The sequence below is a fragment of the Vulpes lagopus genome, chromosome 5 (genome assembly GCF_018345385.1).
Source record: "Vulpes lagopus strain Blue_001 chromosome 5, ASM1834538v1, whole genome shotgun sequence".
Taxonomy (NCBI): domain Eukaryota; kingdom Metazoa; phylum Chordata; class Mammalia; order Carnivora; family Canidae; genus Vulpes; species Vulpes lagopus.
In genome coordinates, this window is record NC_054828.1 from 32,735,709 (window position 1) to 32,756,742 (window position 21,034).

Here is a 21,034-nt window from a genome sequence, read left to right on the forward strand (position 1 = left end):
TTACAAATTGATTATTTTTAGTTACAGAATTCCAGCAACTGAGCTATTATCTTGTAAGCAAGAAATTTTCGAAGGATATTTTTGCAGCCTACCAAAGTTTAGGTGGCATCAGAGAAATCTAACAACTTCTTGATACAGGCCTAACTTTCTATATTCCCCAAATAAGTTAAATATTGGCAAAACCTAACCCATTATAATTTTCATTTTGACTAAGTAGTATATATACTAATAGGATTTAAATTTCAAAAGACACCCAAGGGTAGTTGGTGGAAAGTCTTCTAAGCTGGCCTGCTAGCATCTCAGACCCTCTCCCCAGAGACAACCAATATTTTTTATCAGTTTCTCATGTATTCTTCCAAAGATATACAGGTATATCTATTCTCTTCTGCCCAATTTTTACATAAATGGTAGCATTCTACACACATTTCTTCACTTTCCTTTTTTCCACTTAACAGCATATAAGTAATTAAAGAATTGGTTAGGTGGTTGTTTTTTATAGCCTCATTAAATTTAACTTAATCCTCCCCTTGTTAAAGGACATTTAAGCTGTTTTCAAAGCTACAATGAATAATCTTACACATTCAATATTTTGTAGGTATGAAAATATATCTAGTGCATAAAATCCTGGAAGTGGGACTGCTAGGTCAAAGATGCGTATTTTTAATTATTATAGATATTACCAAACTGCCCTTCACAGAGCTTGAACCAATTTATATTCCCATTGGCACTTAACTCCCCAAACCTTTAACACTACGTATTATGCAACACAGATTTTGTCAGTCTGCTAGCTGGAAAATGGTATTCCCCTTCCTATTATTTTTAGTTTTACTTTGTTATAGATCTTTCTGAGAAGGGATACAATGCTGATAGGTACAAAAACAAGGTGACAACAAATTAACCCTGCAAATCTCAAAATATTCAAGTCAAATTTTATAATAAATTTTTAAAGAGCTCTTTTTAACCCAGCAGAAAATAATAGGCATTACTGCAAGGTATATTGTTCAGGCTAAATGCAAAAATAGGGTTAAAGCAGAATCAAGAAACATATACATGTTCAATTTGTGGTAAGTTACTAAAAGAAATTAAGGATAGTTTCCCTGTTTCCCTTGAGTTTTTAAGTTTGATTTTTTTTTCAATTTAAAAATATTAGGGATTTTTATATATAGTCAACACTGCTATAATGCTTGTTTTTGAATATGCAAATTTGTTACAATTTGACTGAAATATTAGGGAACAACATGAGCAACTTCCTCTGTGAGAAACACTATGTGAACAAATAAAAACTGCACCCAATAATAGCATAGAGCAGTGTATGCATCTACAAAGCATGCATATCCTTCAAACATCTACAGGGTGGTACTGACATAAGGATAGGCATATAGGTCAATGGAAAAACACTAAAGATCATGTGTTTATGATCAAGTGATTTTTGACAAGGGTGCCAAAATTACTCAAAGGTGATTTTTTCAACAAATGGTGCTGCGACATCAGGTGAGCCACATGCAAAGAATGAAGGTAGATCTTTCCTTCACACCATATATGAAACCTAATACAAAATAGACCAAAGACCCAAGTGTAAAACCTAAAACTGTAAAACTCTTAAAAGAAAACATAAGAATAAATCTTTATGACTTTGGATTTGGCAATGGTTTCTTAGATAGGATCCTAATACATGCATAAGCAACAAAAGACAAAAACTGATGAATTAGATTTCATCAAAATTAAAATCTTTTGTCCTTCAAAGGACACACTGAAGAAAGTGAAAAGACAACCCACAGAAAGAAAAAAAATGTGCAAATCATGTATATGATAAAGGATTTGTATCTATAATAAGTAAAGAACTCTTACAACTTAATAGTAAAAAAGACAAACCCAATTAAAAAATGACCAAAGGATCTGAAGAAATATTTCTCCAAGGAAAATACACAATTGCCAACAGGCACATGAAAAGATGCTTGACACCATTAGTCAGTAGGGAAACACAAATAAAAAACACAAGGAGATAACAAACCACACCCATTAGGATGGTGATAATCAAAAAGCCAGATAATAACAACTGTTGGCAAGAACACAGGATGACTGGAACCCTCATACATTGCTGTGGGAATGTAAAATGGTGCGGCAACCTTGAAAAACAGTCTGGTAAGTTCCTCAAACAATTAAACAAGTAACAATAAGATCCAGCAATTCCACTCCTAGGCATATACTCAAAAAATAAATAAATAAAAGCATTATGTCCATACAAAAACCTGTATACAAATGTTTACAGCTGCTTAGTCATAACAGCAAGAAGTAGAAACAATCCAGATGTCCATCACTTGATGAACGGATAAAAAAAATGTGGTACAGAATCACCCAATGGAATGTTACTCAGGCATAAAAAGGAATGAACTACTGCATAGATGAACCTTGAAAATATTATGGTTAAGTGAAAGAAGCCAATCACAAAAGATCACATATACATGATAACATTTTTATGAAATGTCCAGAACAGGCAATCTATAGAAACAGTAAAGAGATTAGTGGTTGCTTAGGGCTAGGGGAGGAGGGGTATGAAGTGATAGCTAAAGAATATGGGGTTTCTTTTTTGAGATGATGAAAATGTTCCAAACTTGACTGTGATGGTGGTGGACAATTTTTGTGAGTATACTTGAAACCGCTGAATTGTACACTTTAAATAAGCCAAGTGTATGGTACTTGAATTATATCTCAATACTACTTAAAAAAGTCCATCACCCTGGGTTGCTGGAAGGGAGGTAGGCCAGGGGGATGGGCTAAATGGGTGATGGGCATTAAAGACGGCACTCGTGATTGAGCACTAGATGCTGTATGTAAGTGATGAATCAATAAATCCTACTCCTGAAACTAGTATCACATTATGTTAGCTAACTGGACTTCAAATAAAAACCTGAAACACAAAAAAACAAAAACAAAACAAAACAAACCAAGCCCCAACTCTCAGCTCCCTTAGCTTCCTCCACGTGTATGAGTCATGCCTTCCACATCTGGTCCTTAATTTCCCATCAGATCTCCAACAACCCTCTGTTACCACTTCATAATAAGTTATGAGTGGCAAACTCTTCCCACACTACTTCCAAAAACAGATTTCAGGTTTTTTTCCAAGGAAAAGGACCATATTCATTATAATGTTTTTCAATTTCTTACCTATTTAACATGTATAAAACTATACTACCATTTTAATTAAGTTCCCATCTTTTTTATGTTACTGTCAAGGTTTTTGAGTGTTATCCTATCTTTCCTAGAGGCTCTGTATTTTTTATTGACTAATTTTGCATAGAGCAGAGATTTCTAGAAATGCATATGCCATACTATGGCAGAACTAATTGCAGAATCAGATTATATATATATATACATACACCATTATCAGAAACACAGTTTAAAGCTTGATAAATCACCAAGCCAAACCTATAACGTTTCAACTGGTTTTCACTGCTTAAAAATCTCAAACTAAAATGCTAAAAGAAATGAATGCCATTAGGGATACTATGGTAACAATGTGGGGAAAAGTTTTCAGTGATTACACTTTTGCTTTCTAGAGACATTTATCAACACTGTAAGATGGTTCTGAAGGGAAATGATATTCATTTCGAAAGTAAAGAGTCAGTAATTTATAGAGCCTAGCTACTAGCCAGCATGCATCCTCTGTACTACTTGGGCTGTTCCCTTCCAAATCACAACAAAATACCGCTTTCATTTCAGTTTCTTTGGCTTCGTTCATAGGGATGTCTTTCCCCTTCCCCTTCATCTCACCAAGTCTCACATTCCTGATCCAAATCCTTTATATAGATCATTGCCCACTCCAGCTCATTCGTTAGCAGTTTCCTGCCCCTCCAAGTTCCAACAACACTTACTATCTGATTTACACAATTTTAATCTCATAGTTTGTCCATTTTATTTTTATCCCTTTGAACATATAACTTCTCAGGGAGAGAATCATGGCTAACACTTCAGAATGCACACAAAGCTTGCACAGCATGGAGCCGAGTAAGAGCTCTAGACGTTTTTGCTACTGGGTGATAAAAAGGACAAAATCACCAGCATCAAATAACCTCCAGCTTTCTTAGATACAATTTAACCATTTTTTTTTCTGATACGAACCATTTCAATGCCTTTCAAGAAGCTAAAATTTTAACTTAGCTGTGCTGAATTTATTTATGGCTGCTAAGGAAATAAAATCCTGTAAAACTTGCACTCAGATGTTTTACCACAAAAGAGGCTAAACAAGAAATTATAGTTGTCACCAAGCATTTTTAGATTGTAGACTTAAATTCTACCTTATAAGATGTATGGAAGCAATTTTATCTGCAAAAATTTTATCACAGTAACAAATCATCCCTGAAAAGCGGTTTTCAAAGTCTTTTTTGAAAGCAGAAACCTTTCGTTTTTTTTTTTTTCCCCAAACAAAAGGCTACATGGAATCCTACCATACAGAAGAATACCAGAGCTGATCTTGCTAAAGTGGAAGGAGAAGCTTCTAGTTCTACCTGCTTGAGTCCTCCTCAAATGCATACAACCCATTCCCTACCCCCAGTCTCCAACTGCAGTGGGTCCCTAAGGCATCCCTTAGAACCACAGAGTCTTGAAAATTACTCTCAGAATAATCAGAAAGCTCCCATAGGTAGAAAAACACTACATTAATTTTTTAAAATTTCAAACATCACTAAAATATAAAATTAAAACTTACCCATTTCTACTGAATACTCTTAGCCATGCTTTGATGTTTGGTCCTAACAAACACAAACACGGTACAGTAGTAAAAGTAGACAAAATAACTGCAAATAAAAATGTTTCCAACACCAACCTAGGGGAAAAAATTAGCAATTTTTAAAAAAGCATTAAAGGCATGTACACACATAATCTTGGTTACTTAAATAGATTTAACATAAAAACATTTTCATATACTTTACTTTGAAAGGTAACATGCATCCTACTAAAATGATAACTACAAAAAAATTTTACTACCGAAAATACAAGCTATAAAAAACAATCTAGCAAATATCTGGCTTTAATGACAGAGTTCAGAAGTGTTAAATGCCCTCTGATCCACATGAGACTCTCCACTGCAAGAAACTCCATTTTTAGATAATTAACTTTCTTTCTGAATAGTCTCTGGAAATTTCTCTGCAACCACTGGTTTAACTCTAGCTTATACTGGAGACACTTGGAAAGCTAGAGAAACTAAAGATTGAGGGGCTGCACCCCTAGAGTTTCTGAGGCCTGAGAATTCACTTTTGATAAAATGCTGATGCTGCTAGTTTTAGAACCATTGTGCAAGATATTCATTCCATTCTAAAATGGATTAAATAAAACCATTACAAAGGTCTTGTCCTCCCCTCTCTAGAAAAGAACTACCTGTTAATTTAGTATGTGTATGTATATAATTGTGTAAATATGTATAAAACTACATACAGAAAAAAAAAAAAAAAACTACATACAGAGCTATATGTGTCACATCACTTGTTTCACCGTGATCTTAATCACTGCTAAATGAAGTTTCTCAATTTATGATGAACATTGTATTAAAAATATTCATGAATTTAGTTTTTTTTTAAAAAAAAAACTGGTCAGCTTTGAAAAAGTGTTGAGTTAAATTCAAATTTTGCTTTTAAATTATCAACATTAGGTTATAAATAATTAAAAACAGGAATCTATTGACTTTTTGTTTAACAGGTTTTATTTTTTTATTCATGAGAGACACACAGAGAGAGAGAGAGGGGGGGGGCAGAGGCAGAGGGAGAAGCAGGCTCCCTGTGGTGAGCTCCATGCAGGACTCAATCCCAGGAACCCAGGATAACCACTGAGCCACTCAGGAGTCCTTCTATTGACATTTCTTAAGACAAAATATTTTCAAGCACTTAGTTACTGTTTGTAACTAATTTATACATATCATTATAAGTAAGTTCCCTTAGAGGTTCTAGGGGCCACACATTTATTGGTATAGTTTCTCATCTACCTACCTGCCCCTACTTCCACATGCAATGGGGTAATAGAAGGCTAGGTAATAGGAGTAGTTAATGAATTGAGTTATTCTTATTATTAACTAATAATAATTAAGAATTCAGTTACTCTTAATTTTGCTATGAAGTAATGTTAAAAGTGTATCATTACTAAGAAAGGGCAATGATGTCAGTATCCTTCTGTGATCCAGTAATTAAACACACCATGGTTCTTCTTTCACCCCCAACAAAATCAGTGCTTTGTTTAATAAACAAGTATTTTAAAATATAATCGCCTTAAGGTAAAAATTTCAGACTTACTCTATGAGTGGTGCTCCATATAGAACAAAAATTACATGAAAGAAGAAACATGACATAAGAAAGTAGATACAGCATTTCAAAAATCTGGTTACCTAAAAAAGAAATGAGAACAATCTGAAGACTCCTCACAATGCCTAGAGGACAGCAAATGCTTCCACTTTATCTACAAATACAACTTATTCCCATGCGTGAAACAGTTGAACATTCTTCACTTCAGGCAGCCTGACATCAGATCCCATTTCCTGTGCAGTCAGGTATGCAGTCCTCCAGACAGCCCCATAAAACAACCTACAAGTCACAAACCATCCCCCATATTCCACCCACCCAATCGGCACTAGAATCAAAAACCATTTCTGTTTCTACGGTATGCATTGAGTATGTTACTACTCAGTATTTAGAAAATATTTTACCAACAACAGAATGCTATGATACAAAAAATACACAGTCCTTATTATGTGACACAGGACATTTTTGCAACAAATAAATGCTACACTTTTTTTTTTTCATTAAAAACAAAATCCCTAAGAAAACTGTACCCAAAAAAGCACTATACTAAATAATTCCCCAAATTATATTCATGTGATTATATGATGCACATGAAAAAAAGACCTGAATGTCTGCAAGTCAGTGCAGGACCTACTTGATTTGGAGCTTAAGAAGATCTAATTATAAAACACAGAGTGAGCTTTTTAATCATAGGGCATTAAATGTGTTTTAAATTACCTAAGAGAGCTTACACATAGTATTACATAATGTTAAGTGAGGACTCTATTAATTTAAAGTAGTAGCCAAGTGTTCTACAATAGTGAATATTTCAAAAAACAGATTTGATATCTGAAAACTTTAACACCGTTTAGTCAAGGAAGGCCATTTTCAAAACAAAGCTACCACAGAGGCTTATCTTGTAATTTTTTAAAAACCCATTAAGTTTCTTTCAGAAATGGAAAAAAATAAATGAAGATAAACTGAAATGTCTTATAAAGTAAACTTTATAAAGATATGATTGCTACATCATGTATTTATCTTCAACGGTGACCTAAGACATGACTATCTAGGTTCATAATGCTGAAATATCCACCAAAGACCTAATTCCACAACTGATGCATGACAAGGATCTATCCAAACATTGTGGGCAACCTTCCAGCAATGACAGGCTACTGATTTGAGGGGAAAAAAAAAATCAGGTTCTCTTTACTCACTGTAAATAACTACATGAGTACTTGACTTATACTTTATTCTTTTATTCAAAGAAACACCACCTCTATCTAAAAATCAATTACCAAGAAATAAGCCTTACCTTGTATGATATTGAACTTCTTTTAGAGGATGCATTTGGTTTCACTATTAAATATAACACTAGATTGACGGCAGTTACAGAAACAGAACAGATGCACAACCATGTCAAGTGTGTTTCCAATATTGAGAAATTCTCCAAGAAGAACGATGGAATGCAGATGCTTAAGATAATTGAAAATATGCACAAAAGATGGGTATACAGTAGTCTCTTGATATCAGTATCTTTCATGGTGTTTTCTCGAGACGCTATCTAATGAAAAACAAATTAAGAGCATATCCAATAATGATTTTTTTCCATTGTCTAAATGCTCCAACGCCTAAAAGTAAGCATGAACAAATCAATTTTCTATGTGCAATAATTATGAGTTTCAGAATATGGGAAGATGCATACGTATAAAATACATATAGACTAGTTTGGCTCAAAAAGGTCTTAGAACCTAAAGAGGCCAAACTTAGTAATTTCTTAAATATTTGTAACCAGTTTCTGTAAAAGGGTCATGTACTAAGACCAATTAAGGGATTCGTTTCCTTTTCTTTTTCTTTCTCTTTTTTGTCAAAATCACAACGGTGAAAACAAACACGCAGAGATTAATGATTTGCTCTGGTTGGAAATATAAGCTATGCATTCTCCGATCCATGGATACACTCTGACTAAACTGCTTTTTTTCTTCTTTGTAACCACTAGGGACCCTTGTCTAACATCACAGTAGTTCACCTCTTCTGGCAAATGACAAGCAATACCAAGTGCACACCTCAGTACTCAAATGGTGGCCAGTGTAATCAAGAAAGGCCAAAGAACATTATGCTAAACTAAGGGATCCCAATGCTCCAGAAATACCGAAATGACAATGTCCCTTACAGGTGCTAGGTTCCAATCAAAAGTAGGGCATAAGTAGAAGAAAAATCTTTCTCTCTATAAAATACACATCGTGGTATGTATAACATATATGTTTATTTATAAATTACCTAACACAGAGCTTATACATAGTACTGGCTAATATCAAAGTAACAGTCCACATGTTACCCATGCTACACTGTGGTTGAATATTCCAGAAAAACAAAAGGGCAAGTCAAGGCCTTATCTTTACAGCTCTGATCTAGTTTACATTATAACTTTCCAAGGCAAATATTCTGATAAGGAAACAGGCTAAGGCACGTTGGGAGACATGTCCAAGGTCCCAAGCTCCCAAGGTCCCAAGCTCCCAAGCACTATAGCCACGTCAAACCCTCGCCTCTTTGACATAAATCTACACACCAGGGACCGAGGAGGGGATGAAGAGCAGGAAGGGAGGAAGGAAACATCTCTGGCAGATCCGCTGACCAAGGGGCAGGGGCGCAGGATCCGGAATACACCGTCTGAACGGACTATCCCTTCGGGTATTTTTCTGGGCCGCTCTCAGGATCCCAAGTGATATGGGCAGAGGAGGCTCTAATACACGGAGCAGCACCCAACTGCTTACTGAATGAATGAACGAACGAGGAGAAGAGGGTGGGCCAAAGGTCTGCCCCCCCGCGAAAGCAGCCCCGGGGGTGGGCCCTAGCGAGCACACCCCGACGGCCAGGGCCCGCGCCCCCGCGGTCGCACCCGGCCCGGGGCCACCGCCCTGGAGGTGCACCTGTCCCTGCAGCCCCCCGCCAACCTCGGCCGCTCGGACTCTGCCCAAGCCTCACCCGGCGCCCGTGTGAACGGGGCGGCGCGCTGAGAGGCATAATCAAAAGGGCACGGGCGCGGAGACCAAGACAAACGGAGGGCCGCACCCACAAGGACGGATGCGAGGGCCGGGTCCATCGGGCTGCCCCCGGTCACGCCGCAAGGGTGGCCCTCGGACGGGCGGCGGGCGCCAGCGGCCGGGGGCACAGACGCTCGCGGTCACGTGGGCAGTGGGTGGGGGCCGCTGGCACCCCGGGAGGCTCGCGTGCCGGGCGGGCGCCGCTGCGCTTACCTAACTCTCCCGCCAGCGGAAGAGAAGCGTGAGCTACTACCTCCCACCATCAGGTACGACTCGCCGCCCTGGCCAACGCGCAGGCGCAAGCCTGTGGGGCGGAGACCCAAGACGGCACAGCCAATTGCAGGAGCGGAGGGGCGGGCAATGGGAGAAGCCCCGCCTCCCACGGCCTTTCAGGTGTGGGATGGGCGGGGCGGAGGGCGGGGCGGCCGGAAGCGGATTTTCGTAACCCGGAAGGGGACGCCTGCCCCGGCTGTTGTGTTGACATTCTCGAGCTGCTGCTGTTTCTGCGGCCGGGGGAACCGTCGGGGAAGGATGGTGTGCGAAAAATGTGAGTTAAGGGGCTGAATCTTTGGGAGGAGGCCAGGAGAAGCTAGCAGGCGTTCTCCGGGGACTTCGCCTTTTCTCTGTCTTTTCTTCGGTCTCTGATTCCAGCCTTTGTCCTTTATCCCTTTGACCGTTCCCATGGGTTTTGCATTCGGAGTGTTCTCAGTTTTGTACTAATTTGTCTATTTCCTTTGCCTCCCCCAGCCCCACCCCGGGATTTCATCCCACACAGCTCTTGACTGGCTCCTTAGCCTCACAGACCCTCAGGATTGGAATGGATCTTAAAAGTCATTTTTACAACACCCGGAGTTTCCAGATATAGCAGACATTTAAAAAATGAATACTTTTTTTTAGGAGAAGTATATCCCATGCAATATTTGAGACTTGTCTTTGCTTGCAGCTCCTTAGTACTGAAAGTGCTTTGGCTTACCTTTAGGACAGGACAATACTAAACCACCATTCATTGTTTATTTGAAATTTAAATTGAACAGGGCATCCTGTATTTTAACTAGCAACCCGAAGTTAGCATCCTTAAATGTTGGCTTAAACGTTCTTTGCATGAATACCTGAGGTCTTGAGGCAGGGTTCAGAAGGCCCCACTACCTTCAAAACAGTCTGTGTAGATGCCACTGGCTTTTAGAAAGTTCCTTCCTGGGCAGCCCCGGGGGGCCCAGCGGTTTAGTGCCGCCTTCAGCCCGGGCGTGACCTGGGGTCCCACATCGGGCTTCCTGCATGGAGCCTGCTTCTCCCCCTGCCTGTGTCTCTGCGGCTCTCTCTGTGTGTCTCTCATGAATAAATAAATAAAATCTGAAAGGAAGGAAAGGGAAAGGGAAAGAAAGGGAAAGGAAGGAGGAAAGTTAAGTTCCTTCATCCCTACAGTTGCCAGGCAGTGATTCTAATGCAAACCCTTGAGGTTTCTGGAAAGTATCTTAGGATTTCTTTGATGTCACAGACTGTCTATATGTTTTAAAACGGCTGTCATATCCCTAAGTCTCTTTTTCCTCAGGCTAGACTTTTCTGAACAAGATTTCAAGTCCTCTTATCTGGATTAACATTAACTTGATCAATTCTGTTTATATTCTCCCCTCCCCCCCAGTAGATAAACCTTTGAACACAGGCACCCATGAGTTTGGATCACAGGTTTTACATTATGTAAAGGAATAACCATGGTGAGTTACCTAATATTTCTTGGCTCCAGTTTTCTTCTCTGAAAAATGAGAATAATACATAATTTATGGGGTTTTGTGAGAATTAGATAATGCAGGTAAAGCCTGATATAAAAGTGCCTTAGTGTATACTCAAAAACTGGTTATTCCTATCATAACTCCCAGTATGTGGCACTCAGCATTAAACTCTGCTCCATTTTATGAGGAGTAGAGTGGGACTGATATTTTCATTTTTCTATGCTTTACATCATCATCTCACATGAAGCTTTTAAAAAATTATTGCAGTTCTACCAATTGACATAGGTAGAAGTCACCCATTTAAAATGTGCCATTCTGTTATTTTTAGCGTATTCACAGGGTTGTGCGACCATCACCACAATCAATTTTAGAATATTTTCATTGCTCCAAAAAGTACATTAAGCTGTTTGACATTGACGTCCTTTTAACTCTACTCCATCCAGTACTTATGAGGTTTTTTGGTTTTGCTTGTTTGAGTAACTGTGACTTACATATATTTAGGTTATGCACCTTCCCCATGTCTTTTCTCTTATGTTGGGTAGTTCCTAAACATGTAAATTAGCCTTCTTTGTAATTTGTGTTAATTTGGTACATTTTAACTTTAGAGGCCTGGCATTCTGATGGGCTTAACTTGTTTTGTGTGATGTTCTTTACACCATAAGTGCTTTTTTCCCAGGAAAATTGAGGATACTGGGCAAATTGTGAGAGGTAATTTCCTAAGGCACATAAAAATTTTGAGAACCCAAGATCGGATGTGATGTTAAAATACACATAGTTTGGCTCTGGGACGTGATATATGTCATAAAAGGTCATTTGTTTTTTACTTCTCTGCACTTCTGAAAGTCTGTATTATTTCTTTGCTCTAATACCTTTCTACCTTCTATACCATCTTATTCCCCAAATAAAAATAGACTCTTAATTCAAAGACCTTTCTTTCAGTCCCTTTCTGCTTCTCTGTGACTTTGAAACTTGATCTAGATTCTCTTTGAATTTACTTCTCTTCTTCTTTACCATTATAATCTCCAAGTTTTCTTATTCTCCCTCTCCCTTAAAGTAGATATTTCCCAGTGATCGATATCTGCCCTTCTTTTGACTCTTTGTTTTGGAAATATCTGGCTTCAAGTAGTTTATCCATGCCAGTGCATGTCTAATCCACATCTCCAGCCGACTTCTCTCTATACCAAGACCAATAGAAGAAATTTCTCTAGACAATACTGGGAACCTTCATCTGGTTGTTACATCGTAGTTTAGTACTTCCAAGACTGAATTTGTCATCCTACTTTATAAATCTGTAACTTCTCTTCCATCATTTAATGGCATGGCAGTCCTCCCAGTCACCCATTCATAAAGCCTTATTCATCTCTCATTCGTTCTGGTATCCCTTTGTCAACCTGCATCCAAACACTTGCCTGTCCTGCTATTGTTACTTCCATTCAATAGCTCATATTTTCCCTAGCCTCTCATTTACCCCTTAAATAACCTACCTGAGGTCCCCATCACTCTTGAGTTAGACTAATGTGATCCCCTCCCAGCTCCTTTCTCTTCAAACTGTGCTCTCTCTGCTTTTGCCTCTTCTCTCCTTAAACTGTCCTGCATGCATGTGAAGGCCACTGGGGAAAACTCATAAATGAACCAATTGGTACCACTAAAAGTGTACAATTCCTATTCTCCAAGATCTTTAATACTATTCATTGGTCTTTTTTACTTATCTTTAGTCAGCCCTCTTGCCCTTTGTCACTAGTGACTATTCCAAACTCTCTAATCCCTTAAATTTCCCCCACCTTCATCTACCTCATCCTCTGTTGACAAATACCTCCTTATAGGTATAAGACAAGCAAGGTAATTAAATGGGAACATTGTCAACTTCTTTTATGATACCTGTAAACAGAACCACATCCATACTCATTTACTTCTTTCCCTTTCTTTTTCCAGGAAAAATTCTACTCGTGTCCTTGTTGCCATCCTTCCGTACCTCTTTATTTGTCACTATATCCTTTGGAATCTTTCATCAGCTCCCCTTCCAAATAAAAATGCTCAATTAAACCCTGACTCCATCTTTCATTCTTGCATTTTTGTCACCTTTTCATTCATGCAACAAGTATTACATTCCTACCAAATGCTAAACAGTAGGACCAAAGGGTAGAGACCGTGTCTTACCGTCCCTTCATCATTATGCCAGGGCATGGTTTAGAGTAATCACAACAGACATTTGAATTGAACCTAAATATAAGTGCACTCTATCATTTCCTGAATTTAAAGCCTTTAATAAATACTCAATGTGCAGAGAATAATTTGGGGTTTTATATTTGGAGCCCGGATTCAGGATGACCCTCCACAATGAGGGCTTAGCTTATCTTTCCAACTTTATTTTCACTTACTTTTACCTTCACTCTGGCCAAACCAAGCTACTTTGCAAGACCACATGTACCCTTAGCTTTCCATGCCTTCATTCAAGATACAGCCTTTCTCTAGTTTGCCTTTATCCTCTCTCCTCTGTCTTCACAATCCCATTGCCACATCCAGACCCTCTTCCTGTCTCCTCCAAAGGCTTTCCTGGATTTCCCTAGCTCAGGTTATTTCTTCCCCGATGGTATTTCTCCTAGTACTTTAGCCATCCATTACTATGCTTTTTATTTTCTAGTTTATATTTTGGTTTGAATGGTTCTTTTTCAGAGGTCTCTCACCTCTCTAAAAATCTGATGAAAGCTATGGACTCTCTCCCTCTTTTTTTTTTTTTTTTTAATTTATTTGTGCACTTGAGGGAGCACAAGCAGGGGGAGGGGCAGAGGGAGAGGGAGGAGCAGACTCCACACTGAGTAGGGAGCCCCATGTGGGGTTCAATCCTAGGACCCTGAGATCATGACCAGAGCTGAAGGCAGACACTTAACTGACTGAGCTACCCAGGTGCCCTGAAAGCTATGGACTCTTACAAGAAAAAAATGGATATACAGTAGTTTGATATACAGCTTCATCCTGTCCACTTGTCTTCTGAGGTCTAGCCATGGAACCCAGACTAAGGACTTCTATTAGAGAAAATAGTATATTGTATATTCCTTGAAACCTAGAGCTTTATCTTATTTATCATTTTATTTTTCTCTGAACTCTCTATAGTGGTTTATATATCATAAGTGCGTAGTAAATATTTATGGAATAAATATGTGTACCAGATTTGTTTAGATTTTTCAGATTTATTTAAAGCATACATATACAGGGAAAGCCTGCCATTAGCCACCATACTGTACAGATTTTACTGGGTCAGGTACCCATTGCCCACAGTTAGTATCTTCAGTCTCAGTTCGTAGCCCGTACCCCAGCATGAAAAGGCTCCTACTGCAAGACAGTGGTTGATACACTGAACTTTAGGCACAATGTAGTGTATTTATTAAATAGTAAATCCAAATTCCCCTTACTTTTACTATCTTGTTATAACAGGTGAAAAGAAACTTGGTACTGTTATCACTCCAGACACATGGAAAGACGGTGCAAGGAATACCACAGGTATTTTTCCATTTGGGAAAGAGAAGTTGAATCCAGTACTTCCTGTGACTAATGTTTTAGCTTTTACATTATTTGTAAAAAGAACTCTTTTATGTGCAAAGTATTCCATCTTTTTTTTTTAATATTTTATTTATTAGAGAGATTGTGTATGCAAGCAAGATATGGGGGAGGGGCAGAAGGAGAGGAAGAAGCACACTCTCCACTGAGCAGGGAGCTCAATCCCAGACCCTTGATATCATGACCTGAGCTAAAGGCAGCTACTTAACCAACTGAGCCATCCAGGTGCCCTCATCTCCTAAATATTAAAGAATTCCAGATCCCCTAACAATTTAATCTTTTTTTTTTATTTGTTAGGCAAGAGATAGCAAAATCATGAAATGATTTTCAACCAATGAGTAGAACATAGTAACTGATTTGATTCCACTTTATTAAAGTGTGTATTCCTCCCTCTTCACCTGACTTTTATAAAAATTCATGAACAAATCATTCACACATTTACGTTTTCACCATCATATCATTATACATAGTTGAGATATTTCTAAAGGGAAGGAAAAGAAACACTTGTACTGTATTCAGGGTCTTTGGCACCACAGTAGTGACTTCAAGATTTTACACTAGATAAATTAAATGTAGACCCATCCCTAAAGTCCTCTTGAGTCTGAGAAATAAAATGGATTATCCACAGTTTTACTGTTTCATAATAAATGTTTCCTTTTGAAGTAATGTCTTAAAAACCTGGCTATTAACTGAGGATTTTTGAAAATTTTTATATAGGATATTCAAGTGGTAGGAGGTCAAAGAATGAACTCTTTAACTAATTGTTAAAAGTTAAATGTATATATTATAGTGAAATGTGCAGAAATAACCTACTAAAATACATGTATATCTTGATTTAGAAAGTGGTGGAAGAAAGTTGAATGAAAATAAAGCTTTGACTTCAAAAAAAGCAAGGTAAGTATAGAAGCAGCCACTCCACCTGCAGGCATCTGACTTTCCACTCTTTTTGGTCTTAAGCATACCAGAATGAATTGGGTATGCATCATTTTGTCGTGATAAAACTGGTCAGTAGTTCCTAGCATGCAAAGCCAAGCTATCTGTTATAACCTGCTGGCTTCACCCTGCTTCTCCTCAGTGTATCAACATATGAAGATATTAAAGCTATATTTTTTCATATATATAATTTCAGCAGAAAACATGACTTTTATTTTATCTTGTTCTTTTTTTTTCTTTTGAAAACTGGTTTCTTGCCTTATCCCTAAAATCACTTTGTAGTTTCATTCAGGTGCTTCAGTGTGGTATGTTTTATAGGACTAGTTTTAGAATAATATTGCTTGGTTTGGTTTTATTTTAGGTTATTTTATCTAGTTCTTAAATAACATAAAAATAGGAGGCAATAGATGTGGACAGATCAGAAGCTCTGAAGTCAGCCCTAAGTTTGAGTTTAGACTGTCCCTGTCTAGCTCTGGGACCTTAAGGAAGGAAGTGAAGCCAGTTTCTTGACTTTTTTGAACTTTACTTTTTCATCTAAGAATGGAGATAAAAGTGTCTCCCACCCTAAAAACCACTTTTGAACTCTATGCTTTATTATTTCCAGTCTTAAAAAAATCCATGAACTCTTCCAATGCCACCCCATTTCCTTGCTTCCCTTCACAGCAGAAGTTTTCAGAAGCCTTATCCAGATGCTTTCTCAGTGTCTGTAAAGTTCCGTTCTTGACTTCAGCCACTCCAGTCAGGGCTTCAGCCCCACCAACCCATGCAGCTATTCTCGGCAGGATCACACCTAATGGACTTCTCTATTCTCATTTTCTTTAACCTTTGTAATGACTTTCATTTATGCAACCTTCTATTCTTCTCTCTCTCTCTCTCTCTCTCTTTTTTTTTTTTTTTTTTGTATAAACTCTACCCCCAATGTGGGACCTGAACTCAAAGCCTCAAGATCAGAAATCACATGCTCCATTGACTGAGCCAGCCTGATGCTCCTGCAACCTTCTATTCGCTTGGCTCTGGAGTACCATACTCTTTTTTCCTCCCAACTCACTGTTCCTTCTCAGTCAAGTGCCTCTAGACTCAGTCCTAGACCTTTCTCTTTTTTTCTGTTTATAAATGTGTAATCTCTCAAGTGACTTTAGTCTAATGGCTTTAAATTCAAACTGTATGTTAATGACTCCCAGATCTATACCTCCTGTCCTGACTTCTCCTCTGAACTCCAGAAATATATCCAACTACCTACTTGACTTATCAATTTGGTGTCTAACAGGCAACCTCTTGTTTCTGCAGTCTTCCAACCAGATTCTTATCATCTACTACTGTCCAGTCCAAGCCTTTCAAGCCTAAGAGCTAGAATTCTGCACTGATCCCTTCGTTTTCCTCACTTCCCTTTCATCAGCAAGTTCTTTAGCTCTGCCACCAACATGTAACTGAATCCACCTGCTTCTGTTAATCTCACTATTATTATCCTCTCCCAAACCACTGGTTATTTCTTTCTTAGATGCCGTAAGATCTTTCTATCTTTCTGCTTCTTCTCTAATTCTTTAGAGTTCAGTCTCATAGTAGCCAAAGAGGTCCTTTAAAGGGCACATAAGTGCTTTTCTCAGAACCCTGCATTGCTTTTCTTTTCACGTAGAATATAATCTAACCCCTCTTTCACTTGCAAGGTTTTCCATGATCCGGCCCCTCCCACCTCTCTGAATTCCTCTTGACCAACTCCTGCATCAAATAGACCAAGCCCACTCCTACTGGAATTGGTTCATGCTTGCTGCTCCCACCTCCTAGAGCCTGTCCTGCAGAGCTTACTGTATGGAGTGGGTCCCTAACCAGCATTTGAATTAATGTCTTCCCTCCTTCCCCTCATGTCTACCACAATATCCTGTTTGAATTTTCTCTACAAGGCATATCACCACCTGAAAAGCGTGTTTGCCTTTATATACTGTCTGTCCTTTACCTGTTGGTCTTATTAGAATGTCAGCTTAAGGAGGGCAAGGGGCTTTGTCTGTTAGATTCCTCTTTTGTATGAAAACAATGACAGGCTTATGGTAGGCACTCACTATAAATTTGCTGAATGTCACCTGTTTCATGACATTATCTCAAGGATTAGAAATAATAATAATAATAATAATAATAATAATAATAATAATAATATTTTTACTACCTGTAGTGCCTGGCACTTAATGGCGCTTATTAAGTAATGGATATAAAACAGCATAGTAGACTTAATCTTCAATAAAGCATCACACTAAGTATTACTCTGACTTACCAATGTCCCCTACGACCATTCAGTTATTAACTATGTCATAATTTTTATGGATTGTACAGTTTTAGATACTTCCAGTTCCTTTATGTTCCCAGCCTTACTCCAATATCATTAAGAAGTAGCTATTACTTTGGATACTCTAAATGTCTCACTTTGGAAATTGTACTATTGTATTACATGAATCTAAGATACCACATTTAATAGACATGTCATTGCTTTAAGAAAGGAAAAGCCCTGCCAATTAATTGTAAGATTTCAGACATACTAAAATGGGCACCTTAGAGATTTTATTTATTTATTCATGACAGAGAGAGAGGCAGAGACACAGACAGAGGGAGAAGCAGGCTCCACACAAGGAGCCTGATGTGGGACTCGATCCTGGAACCCTGGGGAGCCACCCAGGTGTCCTAAATGTGCACCTTAGAATAAAATGTGAAGTGAAAGTAGTCATCCATATGGCTACATACAAATCGAGCTTTTTAAAAAGAGTGCACAGTAAAGTGACATTCTTTTGGATTTGGAAAAATTAACCTTTGAAAATGAACTATTGTATTATATCCCAAGAGAAGAAACCAGGTCTAGGATAGTGTTGGTATTCGGTATATGAGTATTGTTACAAAAGTTATGGCCAATTTAGGGGAAATTATCTTCTACTCCATTCACTATAAGGTGGCATTTTTATGTAGTAGAAACTCTTTTATGCAAAGGAATCAGGTCAATTAATGGAAAATGTCAGCTAAAGGAGGCAATTATTAAACGATACACTTACTGTAAGTCACAGCACATCACAGCACATGCATTCATCAGTCATTTGGCACTGAGACAGGCTTTTTGAGTATGAGTCTACTGATAAGAGCTTTCTTCATCATTTACCTTACATAAATCATAACCAGAAGGCTCATTTGCAGTATCTTTCAAGCGGAGCAAGAACTGACATACTTGCAAAGTGCCAAGTCCTTCCACTTACGATCTTACCCCTATTTTGAAGTTGTCTCACCGAATTCGGTGGCAGTTCAGTGATTCACACTTATCTAGCCATCCTAAACCATTCTCATAGTTTTTTTTTTTAATTTTTTATTTATGTATTTATTCATGAGAGACACAGAGAAAGAGGCAGAGACACAGGCAGAGGGAGAAGCAAGCTCCACGCAGGGAGCCTGATGTGGGACTCGATCCCGGGACTCCAGGATCACACCCTGGGCCAAAGGCAAGCACCAAACCGCTGAGCCACCCAGGTGTCCCCATTCTCATAGTTTTTAAGAGAATTGGTCACTCTTTTTGCACCCACATTTCATCAGTTTCCATAATATGTAACTATATCACACAAATATATGGGCAAATACAATTCATAGAAACAGGTTTGGGATTAAGTAACTGACTCTTCATAAGCATGCAACTCACATGGAAGGGGCAGCAGTGTGCAGGTGCAGTGAGAGGAGCCAGCTGCAAGTGTGCCTGTCAATTGTAGAGTTTGACAGAGGGAACGAAGAGCATGGATTAATCCCATTTGTTGCTTAAGGAAGGTCATTTAAGTGTTCTGTTCTATTATACATCTTTTTTCTCTTAAAAACACAACTCTAGATTTGATCCATATGGAAAGAATAAGTTCTCCACTTGCAGAATTTGTAAAAGTTCCGTGCACCAACCGGGTTCTCATTACTGCCAGGGCTGTGCCTACAAAAAGGGTAAGTTTCTTTCAAAACCCATTTTTTTCTATTCATATCAAGGAATAGCCATTCATAGATTCTGTTAGTCAAGTGTTCTTTTCTCTAAGGCAAGATAAAACTTAGAACTTGTTCCTAGTTACAGGTCTGTGCTTTGTTTTGCTCTACTCTCACACTGTTAACTTGCATTTTAAACTTTAGGAGTGACTTAAATAAACCAACTGTTGATAATAGATATTTGATTGGTATTATTAGTTGGTATTATGATTTGATTGCTTACATGTTTGTTTATTTGTTTTAGGCATCTGTGCAATGTGTGGAAAAAAGGTTTTGGACACCAAAAACTACAAGCAAACATCTGTGTAGATATATTGATGACGTTTCTGGCTTTCTACATGATTTTACATTTTGCTTTGAATTTTCAAGACATAACATAGGTGTTTAAGTTACAAAATGACACATTTTAAGACAATATCAAACCGAGGAAGTTGGTTGGTATTCATTTTTTTGCTCTTAAGCAGTTCTAAAAAAAAAAGTTCTAAACAACAACAGAATAGTTTCCTGCCATAGTTCTTTTCCTCACAAACATCCTACTGAACTAGAGTAACTGGCAAATTTAATGAAAAATATTTTCCTGTTTCTGTAGATGCTTTTTATTTATCATTGTTCATATAATTCTTATCCTCATCACTCTGCTTCACAGGGCATTGAAATATCTGAGACCATTATAGCTGAATAGTTCCTTAGTCATTAGCCCAGACCCAAATCGCAGTTGTATTTATGATACCTTTTATTTGTTCTTGAAGCCAAAGTGCCAGTACCTTTTGTCTGAGAATGAGAACACAAGGGTCACCCCATGTGTGTCCAAATGAATACACTGAATTTCAAAAAAATATATTTTATGTATATTACCTTGAACTCAAACTGTCATGAAAGCTAAGAAAACAGTGCTCATCTATGGGAATGTGTAATGAATGAGTTACCACTCTTGAGAAAAGCTCCTTGAAGCAAAAAACAAACTTTTTTTTATCTCCCCTCCCACCCACCAAAAATAAATAAAACAAAACCAACATTTTGGCTCTTCTTTTATATATAACACGACTGCTAAAAGATTACTTTGAGGTCAAAGATTTTTTCTTATGCTGCCTTCAGAGGTTTAGGACTTCTGCTTTTGAAGCTTGCAGCCTACTATGGGAAACCAAAAACATATTTCCTATTGCCAAGTGCAGTAGGTAAAAATACACATCATTATAAAATATATAGGATAAATAACAATGATATACATGTATAGATACTACATTTCTATTTGTTTTTGAATTATGATGGAAAGTACTTAAAGTTTTAACTGTTTCATTTACCTGTAATGTTTTTAAAATAGTGTTTCTCTGGGCTACATTGCTATTCTTATCCGCAATGATCATAAGGATGATGCAAAATACAACAAATATAGCTCTGGGACCAGGAAGTATCTTCTCACACTTTAATCAATTGTTTTTGTTTTTGTTTTTGTTTTAAATCAATACAAGGGGGACGCCTGGGTGGCTCAGTAGTTAAGCGTCTGCTTTCGGCTCAGGGCATGATCCTGGAGTCC

General features: G+C 38.0%; 2 protein-coding genes across 2 annotated transcripts in view; one reads left to right on the top strand and one right to left on the bottom strand.

Moving 5' to 3' along the window:
• Positions 1 to 9,628, bottom strand: part of PIGF (phosphatidylinositol glycan anchor biosynthesis class F) — a 32,954-nt gene extending 23,326 nt beyond the window's left edge. The window contains exons 1-4 of the mRNA XM_041757571.1: positions 9,518 to 9,628; positions 7,576 to 7,824; positions 6,279 to 6,370; positions 4,706 to 4,822 (exon numbers count right to left, since the gene is read on the bottom strand). Coding sequence (XP_041613505.1) covers positions 4,706 to 4,822; positions 6,279 to 6,370; positions 7,576 to 7,803 — 437 coding nt within the window. The 5' untranslated portion in view covers positions 7,804 to 7,824; positions 9,518 to 9,628. The remainder of the gene's footprint in view (positions 1 to 4,705; positions 4,823 to 6,278; positions 6,371 to 7,575; positions 7,825 to 9,517) is intronic.
• Positions 9,629 to 9,722: 94 nt separating this feature from the next.
• On the top strand, positions 9,723 to 20,513 carry CRIPT (CXXC repeat containing interactor of PDZ3 domain). Its single transcript, XM_041757573.1, has 5 exons — positions 9,723 to 9,851; positions 14,464 to 14,529; positions 15,426 to 15,480; positions 19,361 to 19,464; positions 19,745 to 20,513. The coding sequence occupies exons 1-5, from the start codon at positions 9,836 to 9,838 to the stop codon at positions 19,807 to 19,809; spliced, it is 306 nt and encodes a 101-aa protein (XP_041613507.1). The 5' UTR covers positions 9,723 to 9,835; the 3' UTR covers positions 19,810 to 20,513.
• The last annotated feature ends 521 nt before the right edge of the window (positions 20,514 to 21,034 follow it).